The 16,235-nt window shown below is 42.5% G+C and overlaps 1 protein-coding gene across 1 annotated transcript in view; it reads right to left on the bottom strand.

The window, feature by feature from the left end:
• The window catches only part of USP48 (ubiquitin specific peptidase 48), a 1,688,863-nt gene extending 1,674,502 nt beyond the window's left edge, over nt 1–14,361 (bottom strand). Inside the window, exon 1 of the mRNA XM_069610955.1 lies at nt 14,027–14,361. Within this exon, the coding sequence (XP_069467056.1) occupies nt 14,027–14,160 (134 nt within the window). The 5' untranslated portion in view covers nt 14,161–14,361. The remainder of the gene's footprint in view (nt 1–14,026) is intronic.
• Nucleotides 14,362–16,235: the final 1,874 nt, after the last annotated feature.

Genomic DNA, 16,235 nt, shown 5'->3' on the forward strand with positions numbered 1-16,235 from the left:
GATTAAACACGTTGATATTAACACAGAAATTACTAGTACACATTTGTATAATCACTTGACTGATCCAATGGGAAATGATCACAGTAAAGCCGATCTCTAATCTATCTAATTCACTGATCCTAATACCAGATACTGCAAACAAAGAAAACTACTCCTCTTCATTGAACTCGTCAACGGGCTCATTTGTCAGACCTACTCCAAGGCCTCCCTTTGGAATTGCACATTCTGTAAATCCGATGGTAGAAACTACCCTTCGTGCAATCAATACCACTGGCGAAAATCCACAAAATTCGAGATAGGAATATTGATACAAACAGTGATGCTTTAAAACTGATTATGGCAAAAATAGACTGGCTAGCGGCAGAGATGACTCAACGTAGTGTGGAAGCTTCTGAATGCTTGAAAATGCAGAGCCTGATACTAGAGATTTTCGCACCCCAGAGGTCCCCTAGTGGTGGGGGGGCAACAGGGAGAAAACGCTGCATTCGTGATCTCTGAGAATGTCGCAGAGATTATAGAGAAAGACTCACCAATAATCATTTAATTGACTGAGCCATCTGACTGCCCCCAGCATGAGGGTAATCCCAACTATAATTTGGCAATACCTGAATTGACAACAGAATCAATTTACCATCTATTTAAACCTCTGTCCCGCAAGCGTAAAACCAAAAAACGCATGGCGACAACTCAAACTATAATCACAAAGAAATCAAAAAATCTGCCCCCCCCCCAAAAAAAAAAATATATATATATAAAGCAAAGAGATTTATTAATAATCGTTCAACTCCACTGCTGGCTGTTTTGAAAACCCATTTTATAGACAAATTGAGATCTGCGAGTAATGAGACTTCCATAAATGGTGCAGTTATTCCACATGACATAGGAAGCAAGGCGTCAGATGAAGGTAGAGCATTAGCCATAGAATGTGGCGCCCATCAGGCTAAGAGATCTATGCATGTGGAGACAGTCACAAATAATGCAAATGTGGGGCAAGTGGGGACACCCGAAGAGCTCATGACTATCTACATAATCGACATCCTCATTACCACATCTACACAGAACGACAGAGAACTCACACTGTCAACAAGTAGCAGTGAATGCCCCCTCACCCCCCAATCGGATTATAATGATGCATCTGGAGTTGCCCACCTTCCAAACAATGGAACAAAAGAGGGCATATCTAATACAGGAAAGGGAGCAAATGCAGTCAGCGAGAATAGACCCTTCTCAACCGCTCTCCTGCGCCCACTCGGCTAGCGAGATCCATGAAGAAATAACGCGGCAAAAGCCATCCCTGAGGCTGCAAAAACTGAGATAATTGCAAACTATAACATACTCGCCATTAAGATGAGCGACAGACGCGAAGACAACCCTTTCCCAAATCGCACAACTCTCCTAATTGCCTTTCACACAAATCCACAATTGATTCAGGTCTGATCAGAGGACAAAGTCAATTAGCTTCATTCCCAGTGATAATTTTGATATGGCAGAGATCCAGATACCATCGCAAATAATCAAAAACCTACTTAAATGAAAGGAAAACATGCCCAATCTGATCTTGAGCTACAGGGAAAGACTATTGTGTTATCTATAAATCAAACCAAGTCTGATTGGCATACAAGCTCAAATATACACCAAACAGGGACTGTGATGAGGAACAGCACTACACAATAACAACAAAGATGGAGGGTTTGAAATTTCAACCCCTAGCAATCAATTATAATTTTATAAAATATTGGGAACACCAGGAGGTTCGCATCAAAGATCAGGCCCCTAGACAGACAAGTTCCAAATGGGACTGGCTACCTAAAGTAATAAATAAAACACATACAAAAATAGCCCATCATTGCAGGCTCCCACTACCCAATACAAATTTTGCAATGGCCATTTGGAATACAAGAGGCTTCTCTCATCTAATGAACGCAAAAAGAAACCCTCTACAAAAACGTGATCTTCTAGTCCTTCAAGAAACGTGGATTACGACGCAACCATTATGGCCCAACTTTCAGATTGCATTGATCCCAGCAGTGAAACAAGTGACAGGTCGACCTTCGGTAGGTTTGCTAACAGCGGTCAAATTAGAGTCACAGGTACATACTGAACTATGGGCTACACCTCATCCAAGAATATAACTAGTTAGGCTCAAAACTGATTAAAGTCATTCGCCATTCTGCCCACAAACAGCAATGAACAATATTTACTGGAATCCAATCGCCATTCTAGATACAACCTTTATGAAACATGCAGAGCAAATGTTAGATGTGATTGCAATGGATGGTCAATCAACCCTCACCATTATAGTAGGAGATTTGAATATGAACTGCCCTTCTAATAGCAATAAACCACTCAAAGCTCATGCAATAAACTGGTTAACCCTGACAAAAAAAAAACGCTATTTAACCATGTTAAATGGCACTGTAAAGGGAGATGTCCCTCCCGTGCCTACGTGGGAAAGAGGGTTGTCTTAATTAACACTAGACTACGTTTTCATCTCCACGAGTACAATTAATCGAGTGATTTCCTTTCGAGTCACTTCAAATTGCTCAAGCGATCATAACCTATTAGAAATAGAATGGAATTCTTCCTCATCCCAATTGGGCCACTATTATAGCTTCCCAGAATAACTTAACATTGGCCGAAATAGAAATAAATGGTCAGTACACAGAATTGATTCTTTAAAAAAAAAACAGCTGCAAAGTCTTTTTGACCACTCCAGCTCTAATGAATATACCGATTCCCTCAACTTGATTAGTGTAAACATTAACAAAACAAGTCGACCAATATGTGCACACAAACATCTCTATGATTCATATATTACAACTCTTAAGGCACAATTCAGGCGGGGTTAGCTTCCCAGTCCGCGCTGCTAAGAATTGGAATGCCCTAACACTATCTCTAAGAGAGGAACCTTCTTACCTTCTTAGTATGGCTCCATGAGCAAAACCTCATCTCGGTTGCATAATCACAACCCACCTTGTACATGTGTAAAGTCTTAACTCAGTAATTGTTTCTCTCCTGCATAATTTTTTTATATTCTGGATCACCTGTATAATTGTAACGATGCATTCGTTATGCTTGAGCTAAAACATGGCGCTGGTGCGCAGTGTATTCTGGGAGCACTCAGATGGATATTTACTTCATGTCGCAGTGAAAAGCTGTACTCATTTTGCTGAGAGCTGAATTTACTTTGCTGAAGAAAACATGCTTTCCAAACCTGGTATGCAGTCAAGGACACTCTGCTGGGAAAGCTGGCTTTGTTATGTCTTGTTATGAGTTATGGGACTGTTTTCCGTGGCGCTTGTTCTTAGAGGAGGGAAGCGCTTTGCTCCTTGAGGTTACTGTCGGTTGACCCAGCTGGCAACCAACGGTTGCCCATCAATGCGCAAGTGCATTTGCCAGAAGATTCGAGAAATTAACACCCCTTTTTGAGGAGTGCATATATGCGGAACCCCTCAACGGTCAGACGGGACAAGTACAAAGACCTCAGTCGGAGGGGGGGGGACACTTCTGTCCGGCATACCTGTGGGCTGTTGTGCTCTCGGCCTGGCTGTTATCGGGGTCTTCCAGCCGCTTCTGGCAAGATGAGGGATTCAGTTACGCCCACAGTGATGGATTTTCTTTTGAATTCTCTGTCTTTTCTGTGATTTATTTCTGTGTTATCACTTGTTGCTTCCAAGCTTTGAATAAATAGCCGTATAAGTGCTCATTATTTTCTAAGAGCATGTGTGGTTGTAAGTCATTGCGTCGTCTACCTGCGTTTAAAGTATTGGCTCTGCAATTGCATTGGTGATTAATGACTGTCCGTGCACTCTGGGCGAGCAATTCAGCATCATACTACGACTCATGTATATTTATAACCCTTTTGTATCACTCCATTGTATTCTTTGTTATTATACATTGCCGTAACTTGTAAGCATAGCGCCCAGATGCGTGTTAGAAATAAATAAACTAAACTATTTAAATAAGGATCAGATAGATGAAAAAAGGAAGGCCCGGTCTTGCTATAGGAACTCCATAAAGCAGCTATCAGCTCTTAGAAAACAACGAGATGGAAAATCTATGCTGGCAGCTATTGCAAATAAATCGATGGCACAAATCTGGGACTTTTTAACAAAGCACCCAAGTGTGCTAATCCATTGTCCCAGTAAATGCAGTTAGTGAACTTGGGTATTCCATTTTTCTGAACTATTTGCAAAAACTGAAAATCATCCATTGATATCTCACCTACCTGCATCAAATCTAGCAACCCTTAACTTTGATCAAAGTGATATCATAGTGTTGATTAATAAACCGAGTTCCTCAAGAGTGCCAGGACCAGATCGCCTGACAAATTGGGTACTAAAAGCACATCCAGAGGAGTGAGCAGTAATTCTTGACATTATATTTAGGAATATTATCAAAACAGGAGTGATACCAAAGTCATGGAAGATGTTGATTATCACACCAATTTTTAAAAAAGGAAGTCGCACTGATCCGCTAGACCCATTTCTCTTCTAGACATTCCTGGAAAAATGTTTACCAGAATAATCCTAAAAAAAAACTCACTATATGGATCCAGACTGAGAAACTATTTCATCTGAACCAGTCAGGCTTTGTCAAATGTGTAGGAACCTCATTAAATATGATGGTCCATTCCACAATTAAAAAACAAGCAATCTAGGCAAAAAAACGATTTTTATGCGTTTTCTAGATTTTAAACAGGCTTTCGATTCTGTCTAGAGCAAGAAGTGAAGTGAGTGGGCACCACTTAATGATAAATCCACGTCTCGTTGGTAATCAAAGTGTAAACAAAAGGAGACCTTTTCAAACAATTTGTAAAAGGAGCTGGCTGCAACGAGTTTGGAGACACCCAAACTCAAAATACACGTGAAGCAAAAGACCAGGTGATATACCAAGTCACGTAGCCGCTCTCTTATATTTGTATTTGTATTTATTTATTTATAATGCGCACCAAAACCAGGGGTAGCCAGGCGCAAAGGCAGCAAGAGGGTTGCAAAGCTTAGTTACAAACAGTAGGGTGAGGTCCAGCTGCGGTTACAGTGCCGGACGTATCACACCAAATAGGAAGGGTAGGACATAAACATTGTAGGCTGTACTATATACATATTTACATTCAATGAGGTAAGGAGCCACATGGTAGTGGCGCATCTGGGCATCGGAAGTCATTATGAGTCGAGAGATTTGAGCCAGTAGACAGTCCTGGCTCTGAACTGGTGGTAGGGTAGGTCCTCCCTACAGGTGGGAGGAAGGGAGTTCCAGAATTGCGCTGCTTTTACTGGGAAGCTATTACCTCCAGACATTGTACGTTTGAAAATGGGCACCAAAAGAAGGTTAGAATTGGCCGTTCTCGAGGGGCGAGAGAGGGTGGGTCTAGTAAATCTGGCGATGAGGTATTGAGGGGCTGCTTGGTGGAGGCATTTATGAGTCAGAGATACCGATTATAGGAATATCTTGTCCTTGGTGGATAGCCAGTTGACAGATCTTCTGGAAACTGAGATATGGGCTTTCTTCGGGATACTGAGGGCCGCTCTGAGGGCATTATTTTGGAGGATTTGGATTTTATTTGAGATATATTTGTTACAACCTACATAAAGAGCGTTACAATAGTCCAACTTTGACAGGATCAGCGCCCTGGCCAGGGTGGTACAGTTGGTGGGGGAGAGAAAGGGTTTGGCTGCCCTAATGAGTTTGCAAGTGTAGGAGGTGGCGGAGGCCAATGCATTCACTTGTTTGTTGAAGGTGAGGGTGGAGTCTAGATAAAAGCCGAGGGTTTTAACCTCCTTAGCTACTTTGATCTTGTTGTCGTCAATTATGAACAATGAGTATTTGTGGCCCAGTTTGTTGAGGTAGTGTGTAGATCCTAGAATAAGGAGTTCCGTCTTGTCATCATTCAGGCATAGACCATGTGAGGCCATCCATGCCTGGATGATGAGGTACACTTTATTAACGAAGGCCAAATCCTTGTCATAATCCCCCCGACAACGGGATGAGGATCTGGGTATCATCGGCGTAATTAGTGTAGGTGAGACCCAGATCGTCTAGATCATCGAAAAGGGGCTTCGTGAAAATGTTATAAAGTGTAGGGGAGACGCAAGATCCTTGAGGCACGCCGCAAGTGATAGGTGTAGGGTCGGCTGCTGCTGACAATGAGAAGACTCTCATCGTGCGGTTATTGAGGAAGGATTGGATCCAGTTGGTTGCTTCTTGAGAGGTGGGTGCACAAGATCTCATGGTCGACCAGATCGAAGGCCGCAGAGAGATCGAGGAGTAACAATAGTGCTGTCTTGCCCTGGTCTCTCAGCTCGTCTATCTGTGCCTTGAGATCTATAAGTGCAGTTTCGGTTCCATGCTGTGGCCTGAAACCCGATTGTCGGACGCCTAGGAGATGGAAGTGCTCAAGGTAATGTTGGATCTGGTGGTATGCTGATTTGTCGATGATTTTAAGAAGGAACGCTACTGTGGTGATGGGGCGGTAGTTAGTTGGAGTGGAAGGGTCTAAGTTTGTTTTTTTAAGCAGAGGGAGGACCCAGGACTGTTTTAAGTTATTAGGTACGGTGCCTGATGTGAAAGACGCATTTATTAGTTTGGTAATAAATGGTGCGAGATCATGGGCTGCATCCTTAATCAGTTGAGCGGGGCATAGGTCTCCGTGGCAATTTGAAGGTTTGAGGGTGAGAATAGTATTTTCTACCTCTTTGGTGGATACTTTATGGAAGTTAAAGGTGGGGTTGTGCACTTGGGGGGATGATTGAGTCGGGTGAGCCTTTTTATGGGAGGCGGTACTCGGCTTAGTACAGGAGAGCAGAGTTTCTTTTTTAATGCTTATTTTAGTCTTAAGGGAGGAGATTTTGTTCGCTAGGGCATTTTGTATGCCCGTGCACCAGTTTTATCTTTGATACATGAGTCGGGCACTTGGATCGGGGATTCAACCTCTTTAAGTATTGTGAAAAGCTCTCTAGTGTTAGATTTAGCTTGTGAGATTCGCGTACTATAAGACGTTTGTTTGGCCAATATAATTTCTTTTTTATATTGGGAAGCTAGACTGCTCAAGTTTTTTTTATTATTTTCTGAGGGGTAAGCTCGCCAGATTTTTTCACAGCGTCGCTTTTCCTACCTGAGGGCTTTAAGATGAGACGAAAACCAGGAGTTGATGTGTTTCCGGGGCTTGCTCTTTTTTAGCTTTAAAGGCGCTATGGCATCAAGGGATGAGAGCATGATTTTATTATAGATGTCCACCATCGTAAATGGATCTGTATGAGCCGGGATGGCATTCAAGGTTGGTGTGATTAGCGGGATCAGGTTTTCGGGGGTGATGTTTTTTTTATTTCGGGATTGGACAGCTGGAGCAATGCTGTTAGCTTGTGCTGGGGTTGCCTCTAGGGTGAACGAGATCAAGTAATGGTCTGTCCAAGGCTGCGGGAGTATGGCAGTGACTAGGACTGGGCAGTTGTGCACAGCTAGCCAGTCCAGAGTTCTCCCTTTGATATGGGTGGGCTCAGTGATCTTCTGGGTGAAGCCCAGTTCCTCTAGGGTGTTATTGATTGTACTGGCATTGACGTCTGCGGGGTCGCTAAGTCCTATGTTAAAGTCTCCTAGTAAGATGCGTTGTGAGGAATTTTTATGATTGTTTGATAGGATGTCTGTGAGGTCTTCTTCAAATGACCCTAAGGGGCCTGGCGGTCGGTAGATAAGGTGAATGGAGATGGATTGGGTATCAGATAGTGTTAACTTGGCGGTTAGAGATTCACAGGAAGTAACATTAGTGGGTGATTCAATTGTAATAGGGAATTTAGTTTTGGCTATGATGGCAAGACCTCCGCCTCTAGAGGTGGTACGATCAAGTCTTAATAGCGTGTAGTCATCTGGTACCGCTAGCATAATTGCAGGGCCTGCCGTCGGGTGGAGCCAAGATTCGGTGACTGCTAAGAAGTCCAAGTCTTCGTTGTGTAGCAGGTCGGCAATGTCTGAAGCATGGGCTACCATGGAGTGGGCATTTATTAGTGCACCCTTAGTCCCGAGATCTACTGGGTATAGGGGTGATGGCGCAGACTCGTGCGTACTTTTCTGGTCACGGATGGGCTCACGGTGGAGTCTACTGTTCAGTTGAAGAGGGTGTAGGGATGGAGTCCTAGTCACCTTATTATGGGCTAGTTTAGATAGAGGGTCATGGAGCCTTGAGAGCCTGGCACGTAATCTAAAGTTCCTCATGAGAACAGGGCAAGGTGTGGAGGTCATTTCAGTTGATGTGTATGGGTTATATGCAGGCTCAAGTGCTAGTAAATTGGGTAGCATGGTTAGGTATTGGCTGTTCAAGATGTGCAGTATTGATCTCAGTAACACTGTGTAAAGTGCATGGAGATACATTGTGGTATTGGGCAGGATAAGGCTAGTACAGTGTAGTTGTTATCCAGTAGCGTAAGGTCTAGTCTAATGGGTCACTTAAATTCGATTTTTTCGATCGAGGCACAGAGGCATAGGTCACTAGCAGGGTGCATAGGCAAAGGGTCACCTAGGTTCGATTTTAGCAATCAAGGCACAAAAGCATAGGTCACTAGCAGTCAAGGCACAAAAGCAAAGATCACTAGCAGGGTGCATAGGCAAAGGGGTCACCTAGATTCAATTTTAGCAATCAAGGCACAAAAGCATAGGTCACTAGCAGGGTGCATAGGCAAAAGGGTCACCTAGATTCGATTTTAGCAATCAAGGCACAAAAGCATAGGTCACTAGCAGTCAAGGCACAAAAGCATAGATCACTAGCAGGGTGCATAGGCAAAGGGGTCACCTAGATTCGATTTTAGCAATCAAGGCACAAAAGCATAGGTCACTAGCAGGGTGCATAGGCAAAAGGGTCACCTAGATTCGAATTTAGCAATCAAGGCACAAAAGCATAGGTCACTAGCAGTCAAGGCACAAAAGCATAGATCACTAGCAGAGTGCATAGGCAGAGGGGTCATCAGAAACAAAATTAGGCAATACCTATGTGCTAAGGCTAGTAGCAATTGGGGGCGATCAGACTCAAGTTCAAGTTGTGAGGCGCAACAGAGTTCGGCTATACAATTATCCTAATGTTAGCGTCAGATGTGGGCCTAATAGGTAATGGACAGTGCAACATGTACAGGCGTAGTCGAAGTGTCATTGCATGGTAATTATTAGTGGGCAGAGCAGTAGTTAGTTAGCGGGGCTGGAATGCATTCAGTAGGTCAAGCATTTCAGGTCATCAATGACAGCTGGTTTTAGACATAGCGCCAACAGCAACTGACTTTGAATGGCAGATGCAATATTACAAGAGTTGCGGGTCAGGTACAGTATAGTGATATGAGTCCTGCAGTAAATGCCCCTAGGGCCTTACCGTGTGAGTCTCAGTGGAGCCGGAGAGGTAGAAAGGTGCAGCGCCTGTGCGCTACCATTGCGCTAACAGGCGCAAACAGGGCCTTTGTACGGCCTTCGTGCAGGCCGGCGTATCCGCTACCGGCAGAGGCAGGGGGCTTTGATGTGCCCGGAACGAGGCTCAGCCTCGCTGTGGTGCCGCGTCGCGCCCGGCATGGAGGAGTCAGGCAGGCAGGAGGGACACGGTCAGGCAGGCCGCCGTGTGCTCTGCAGCGGGTCTACAGTTGCTGCGTGCGTGGTCTGCTGAGAAGTCACTAATATTTTCTTAGTGAGGAAGAATTTGCCACAATCCATTATATCAATGAGACCAAAGTTGTCAATGCATTTCGGAAATAGATTTCCTTCATCAGGCCCATGGTTTATTCGATCTATATCGAGCTTTCTGGCTTGATTGCAGCAATAGAGTCTGAAAACGCGCCCATTCAGGCCGCGATGCTATCACGTGTCGTTTATAGGATGCATTGCCTTAGTAACGCTTCGATGCAACAGCCACAGTTCTGTTCATGCCGGCAAGGGGAGAACTTCTCCGCTCTCATGACTAGCGCGGTAAGACTTTCCACACACTCTAATTACTTTTAACCACGGATATTACTGTTTACAATAACGGGTCTCTTTTGCTTGCAGTAATCACATTGCAGGCTGTCTTTCTGCACTGATTTCCGTCAGGCAGGTACTTTTGATCAACACATGGACTCCATTTTGCCACACTCTGCATTCAACTTATAAATCACAGGTAACCTGTCATTTCTCTATTTTATTCAACCAATGGACATCTATATTTCACAGCAACTCACTAGTTTTCTTTTGTTTGTTTTTTCCTTTTCTACTCATCCACTTCCACAACTAAATGGTATGTTCTTATCCTTACAATGTTATTATATGACACCAATTGTATACGTATTTGAACTGTTTTTGGTTTTTTGATTTGTGAAATTGAATGGATTATCTTTAGACTGGCCCTGATGTAGGAAATCTATTTCTGAAATGCATTGGCAACTTTGGTCTGATTGATATAATGGATTGTGGCAAATTCTTCCTCACTAAGAAAATATTAGTGACTTCTCATTTTTGAGATTATTTTTGATAAAAATTGTTTTGAAAAACAGGAAAAAGCTTTCTGTTTTTGTCTTCTCTAAACTTCAGATATTTTACTACCCAGTCGAACTGACAGTAACTTCGACTAAGCACACACCCAGTCTGGGTTATATAAGAGAGCAGCTATGTGACTTGGTATATCACCTGGTCTTTTGCTTCACGTTTCGATTCTGTCTCCCCTGAAAAATGATTGTGCAAATTGAAGCACAATGCCCCCCTCATATAAACATAATTTATCAATTTTATAGTGACAACAATCAGAGCGAAGCTAAAAAATGGACTATTAACTAAATCAATCAAGACTTTCACTGGCCTAAAACAAGGGTGTATTTTCTTGTTTACTTTTTGTTATTAAAGATATTTATGTGTTTTTAGAGAACGTTCAATCTTTTCCCCAAAAAATGTGACACTTTCGAATTGAATGGTTATTTTATGCAGACAACCTTGTTTTAATTGATCAGACCCAAATAGGCCTATAAAGAAACTTAAATGACAAGGAGAATGACACTAATGTAAATGGCCTGTCAATCAATGTGACAAAATCTATTGCGATGGAATTACTCCCCATTGGTCGAAAATGTAAATTCAATTGGACCCTGGCCAAAGTCCCTATGGAAATCTTGTATGAATTTAAGTACTTAGGCCAACTTGTCAGCAATCACTCATCAGATCTTCTTTATAGAAATAACCTCAAAACAAAAACTTGCATGCCAGCGTCACAAAGGAAGCTCATTCAAAGGCGACTTGGTAAATTATCTTTTACTCCAGCCCTTTATTACTATAAACAAAGAGTAGTCCCAGTCCTGGCATATGGAGGACAGGCCCACTATCCGTAACTTCACCCTAATTGGGCCACCTGAGAGGGTTTATATTGGAAAAAATGTTTATCTCTGCTCCAGAGTACACCTGTTGGGGTCATTTGCTATGAATTAGGCCCGATAACTTTAGCAGCTGCGATTACTTGGCAAGCACTATGCTTTTTGAGAAAATGCTTAATAACGGGAGATGATCCAATGACATTAATGGCTATAATATCAAATGCTTGGATAAATCAAAACTCTATACCATTGCTTGCATGGAAAACTCACTATGTTAATATTATGAGTGAGGCTGATATCTCAATCGAATTCCAGAAGGCGAGATGGGCGAGGGTAAGTGATGCAGATATATCCTGTAGATTTTGCAAAGATCAAACACAAAGAGAATCCTTGCGACATCTATTTGTAGAATGCCCTAGCCTTGACCACAAGAAACACACATTTTTCTACAAACATCTGGGTCAATGTAAGACATTAACTTAAGATCTATTATGGGCAACCATTATTAATGCAACTTCAATATCTCTGAACATTGACACTGTTACCTTCATGTCACAATGTTTCAACAAAAGGGGCCATATCTCTTCATAGCAAACCAAATGGTAGCAACGCTGAATCAGTACCATCTTTCAAAAAGTTTGAGATAACTGAAATTGTCAGATAATCAGTCATAGAAAATGACAAATGTAACTTAGATAAATAGATTTAGAACTATCCATTTGCTATGAACCAAGAGTTTAAGTGCCAACCGGAAATGTAATGTTTGTATGTATAGATACATTTCTGTTATGTTTTATACTATAAATTGTATTTCACTTGCGTTGTATACCTTATTAGCACTGAGGAATTGACTTGATGTTTTATGTTTGTAGTAAAATTGTATTTTGCTTGTAGGTTAGGTTTATAGGTATCTTGAGTAATGTTGGTCTTATAAAGCGAACTGGTGTTATGATGGATCACCGGTATTCAATACTTGAATTAAATTATTTTTCTTAAGGGCAAGCCCCTTGCTATAACCTTGCACATTCAGGTATTTAACCATGAAATCTTATGAATGCAAGTAGTCATCTAAATGTAATGGATGAAGGGATTTTAGTTGAACTACCACTAGTTGTATAGTACTTAACAATGCACCCTAACTGAGATTCACTTTCCAATGTTTCAAAAGTGCGATATGTATGTATATCCACAAGTTGTAAATGTTCATGAACTATTGTAAAAAAAAATGTTTGGGGGAAAAAGTTAACAACTGAAACAAATTTAAAAAAAATAATAATGTTAAAACTTAAATCTAAGTTAGCGACTAGAGCAGAAAAACTGAATAATATCAGCATTTGCATTTCCGAAACCAGTGAATATTGGTCTTACAAATAGTTGGGGGAATGTTGGTGGCCCCGTTTACTGATGTACTGCCTTTTGGGATCTTCTGCAGGGTTAAAAGGCAACCCCTTTTCACAGTAGGAGGCAAGGGAGGGAAATCGCCCGTGAAGACTAAACAACTTAACAGTATGCCTGGACGTCCAGTGCAGCCTAAGGTTAGGGCTCCTAGTTCACATATATGCTAGGGTACTTTCAGAGTACAGATTTAAGAGTCTGATAACGACACCCCCTACCTCAATGGTACTTAAACGCAAGCCCTAGCACACTCCTTGCCTTAGCGCGCAAGGGGTGGGGCAGGGCCGGTGCACATATAGCGCTTTGTGCAGATTCCTCCCAATTCTAAGCACTATAATAACAGGCTTAAAGACCCGGTTGTATGCTACTCAATGTATTGATAAGTCTCAACTGCCGCACGATGTGGACTTGAGCAGTGCGGACTGGGCACATGACGTACGCAATCTGTGAACTCATGAACTATTAACTTGTGACATCACTCTAGTTCTTAGCACGACAGAAGTGAACGTTTGGATAGTACCATAGCGAATTAATAAACGTTCTAGAAACTAAAATAGTGTACAGTTTCTACAATTGTTTGAAATACGGATAGTGACAACGATTTCCCTGGTCAATGGAATACACATGTTAAAAAGGGTGCGATGAACCGTCTGCAAAAAGTACTCGGGATAACCAAGCCTATCTTCCTCCCAGAATTCGACAAAATGGCTATGGGACATCAATCTGGGTAAAAGAAACACTCATGCTTCAAAGGGAGCACGAAGGTATTTTTACGCTGTCCTTTCATGGCCCTGTGGTATTAACACATATATATAACTATCCGCTCCGATTTTCATTCCGACACTATTTTTTAAAACGTGCAGCCGCCGTATTTAGTGGTGTTGTACGTGCAGCAATGGAACAGGGAAAAAAGTGATAATCGAACACGCTGAGGGAGATAGGCATTTTTATTGAGGTTTTTTTTTTATACGACACTAGTCCACCAAAAAAGTCTCAGGGTGCAAACTCGTCCAAGATAAAGTGCATTTAGTCCTACTAAGGGACCGCAACAAGGGCATTATAAATAGGTTTCCATGTGATAGTAAATGGCACTTCTCGTTCCGTACTTAAAATGCTTTAACTAGTGTTAAACATTCAGATGATAAAGATGACAAAGTAGTCTCCATATGTCTTCTACATGGCCCTTCCAATTCATCTCAAATTTGGAGGGAAAGAGGACAGTTAGAAAATAGATGAAATCTGAGGGACATTCATGTTCAACTGATGACAAAAACATGTGAAGAACGAGCAGAGTGCACGGAATGCCAGGTGGAGGTGGGAAGGGCACGCACCTGCAGAGACCACGCACGCACGGATCCAGCCGCACCCTGTATGCTGTCTCGATATGCTCTTTCGCTACCTCTTCAGGCCGCACCGCCTCCGTCCAGCGCCAAGCGGCCTTTTCCAGCTGCAAACGCGGTGCCATGAAGTCCACGCTGGGGAAAGGCGGTATTTGAAGCCAAGGTTCTGGCACTGTCCAGGGCAAGATACACCACCACCAACCGCTGGCGTACACTTGACCAACCCAACCACTGTGCTGCTTATGGTACCAGAAACAGGGCTATCGTATATTTTTTGGATATTGTTGGTTGTATTTTGATAGGTTAGTGACAAGTTCCCATTAGAGGAACGGACCTAGCAACGTGTTCTCATCCCGTGACTTACACGTTACGTTCTGTAGAACGTACACTCTACCTCCCAGTACTGACCCACCTGTGTTACGTCACATGCTGTTCATCCTATTTCATAGCTCTCAACTCACACGCTTTTGGCGGGTATGACCCGCATTGTAAAGAGTGAACTCAACGCCAAGCCTCCTGCACGCCCATTAATTTCAATAGGCCTCTCATCCGCCAAAAACAAAATCGGGTGTTTTCACCGCCATTGAGCCACAAATGGTTGAGAGCTATGCCTATTTCCTTACATAGATATATAGATTTAAACTTTTAACAGTGGGCCACTTGTGTATTGTCCACGCCCGCGTGGCTTGCAATTAAAACAATGTGCATAATTCGCAAAGCACCACCCATCCCACTTAAAGGACAGAATGCTCGGTGAACCCTTCATATTTTGGATAATCCACTACAATTCGAAACAACCAGTTTGCTTGTATTTACCTTTTTGTCAAAGTGCAGATATGGGGGCATTTGGCCTATTTGAGGTGACCTACTTAGTTGACTGTGATTTGTGAGTAGTTTGACAGACAAGCACGTCTTTAATGTCATCACTACTGTATTGTGTACTCAGGGCAGTTTCTAGCCAACTTGGTGTCCAGGGTGAAACATCAGAATGCCATCATACATACCAACCCTCCTGATTTAGGCGGGAGACTCCTGATTTTTCAGTGAAAAATCTTTCTGTTTTTCATGTTCTCCCAACTATGTCCCCCCCCTCCCAACCCACCCCCTTACTGGCACACGTCACTCCCAAACGACACCTCTGTCGTGTGCCAAAACCCGTCCTCAATATGAATAAATAATTGCTATATAAATGAAGCTGGGTCCATTACATTGTAATTCAAGTACTTTACCGAAGAATTCTAATGTGGAAACACAGCTGTTGCTGCCCAAGTACATGTTTTTTCTGTCACCTGCTCTTAGGGAAGGCCTTGCCTAAATGCAGTTTCAAATTGTTCGTACTGGCACACTGTGGTTGAAAAGCTACCGGGGTCTGACGGATCACTGACCTGGACGTGTGTTGCAGGTGTTCGGTTCGTACCACCTCACTTGTATTTCGCAAGGGGCAATACTAGACTAACCATATTAATTATGTTCTGATAGAAAGTTATCATTCCAAGATGCACAGTCTGGTATACTCTCATTGTACTCTTTCAAAATACCTCTGTGAGAGTGGTAAAAGGGACAAAAGCACCAATGAGGATTCATGTATGCTTTGCATTAAATCACAGACCATTTCTGGACTATTTCAGTGATCGAAGATCTATACATTTGATAAACAAGTCTGTGATAAAAGGATTGCATGTGCGAAACTTTAGGGAATTATATCTACAGATAGGGCAGGATACCCCACAAGAGAGACCCAATAAACAATGCACAGAAAGGCTACACAGAAAGGATTGTACCTCTTTCAAACTTTAGCCTGACCAGTAATAAATTGATGAAGTGTTTTAAACAAAACCGGCTTCTAATGCCCGGTAAAGGGTACACAGTTCCACTGCCACTACCGCCTCACTATTACGCAGGCCTAAGGGGTTATTTCGGCAAAAAAGAGCATGCCCATGCTTTATCTAATAGAGCTGGCGTTAGCATCTCTTATTAGTGCTGGCCTGCAGCTAGTAAAAATCATGGTGTGGCAGTGTAGAAAGGGAGTTTGGCCTAGTGGATTTACAATTTGAGGCAACTTCTTTGATTTATGTGTTTAAGTGTGGGCACAGTATGGCATGCTCGTCAGAGTCAAATATATAAAACATCCCAGTGTGCTCTTGTATGGACATTGGGCACATCAGACAAAAACAGGTATATGTGATGTTACATATAGGAG

Source organism: Ambystoma mexicanum, chromosome 8 (assembly GCF_040938575.1).
Source record: "Ambystoma mexicanum isolate Mex_15411 chromosome 8, UKY_AmexF1_1, whole genome shotgun sequence".
In the NCBI taxonomy this organism is placed as follows: Eukaryota; Metazoa; Chordata; class Amphibia; order Caudata; family Ambystomatidae; genus Ambystoma; species Ambystoma mexicanum.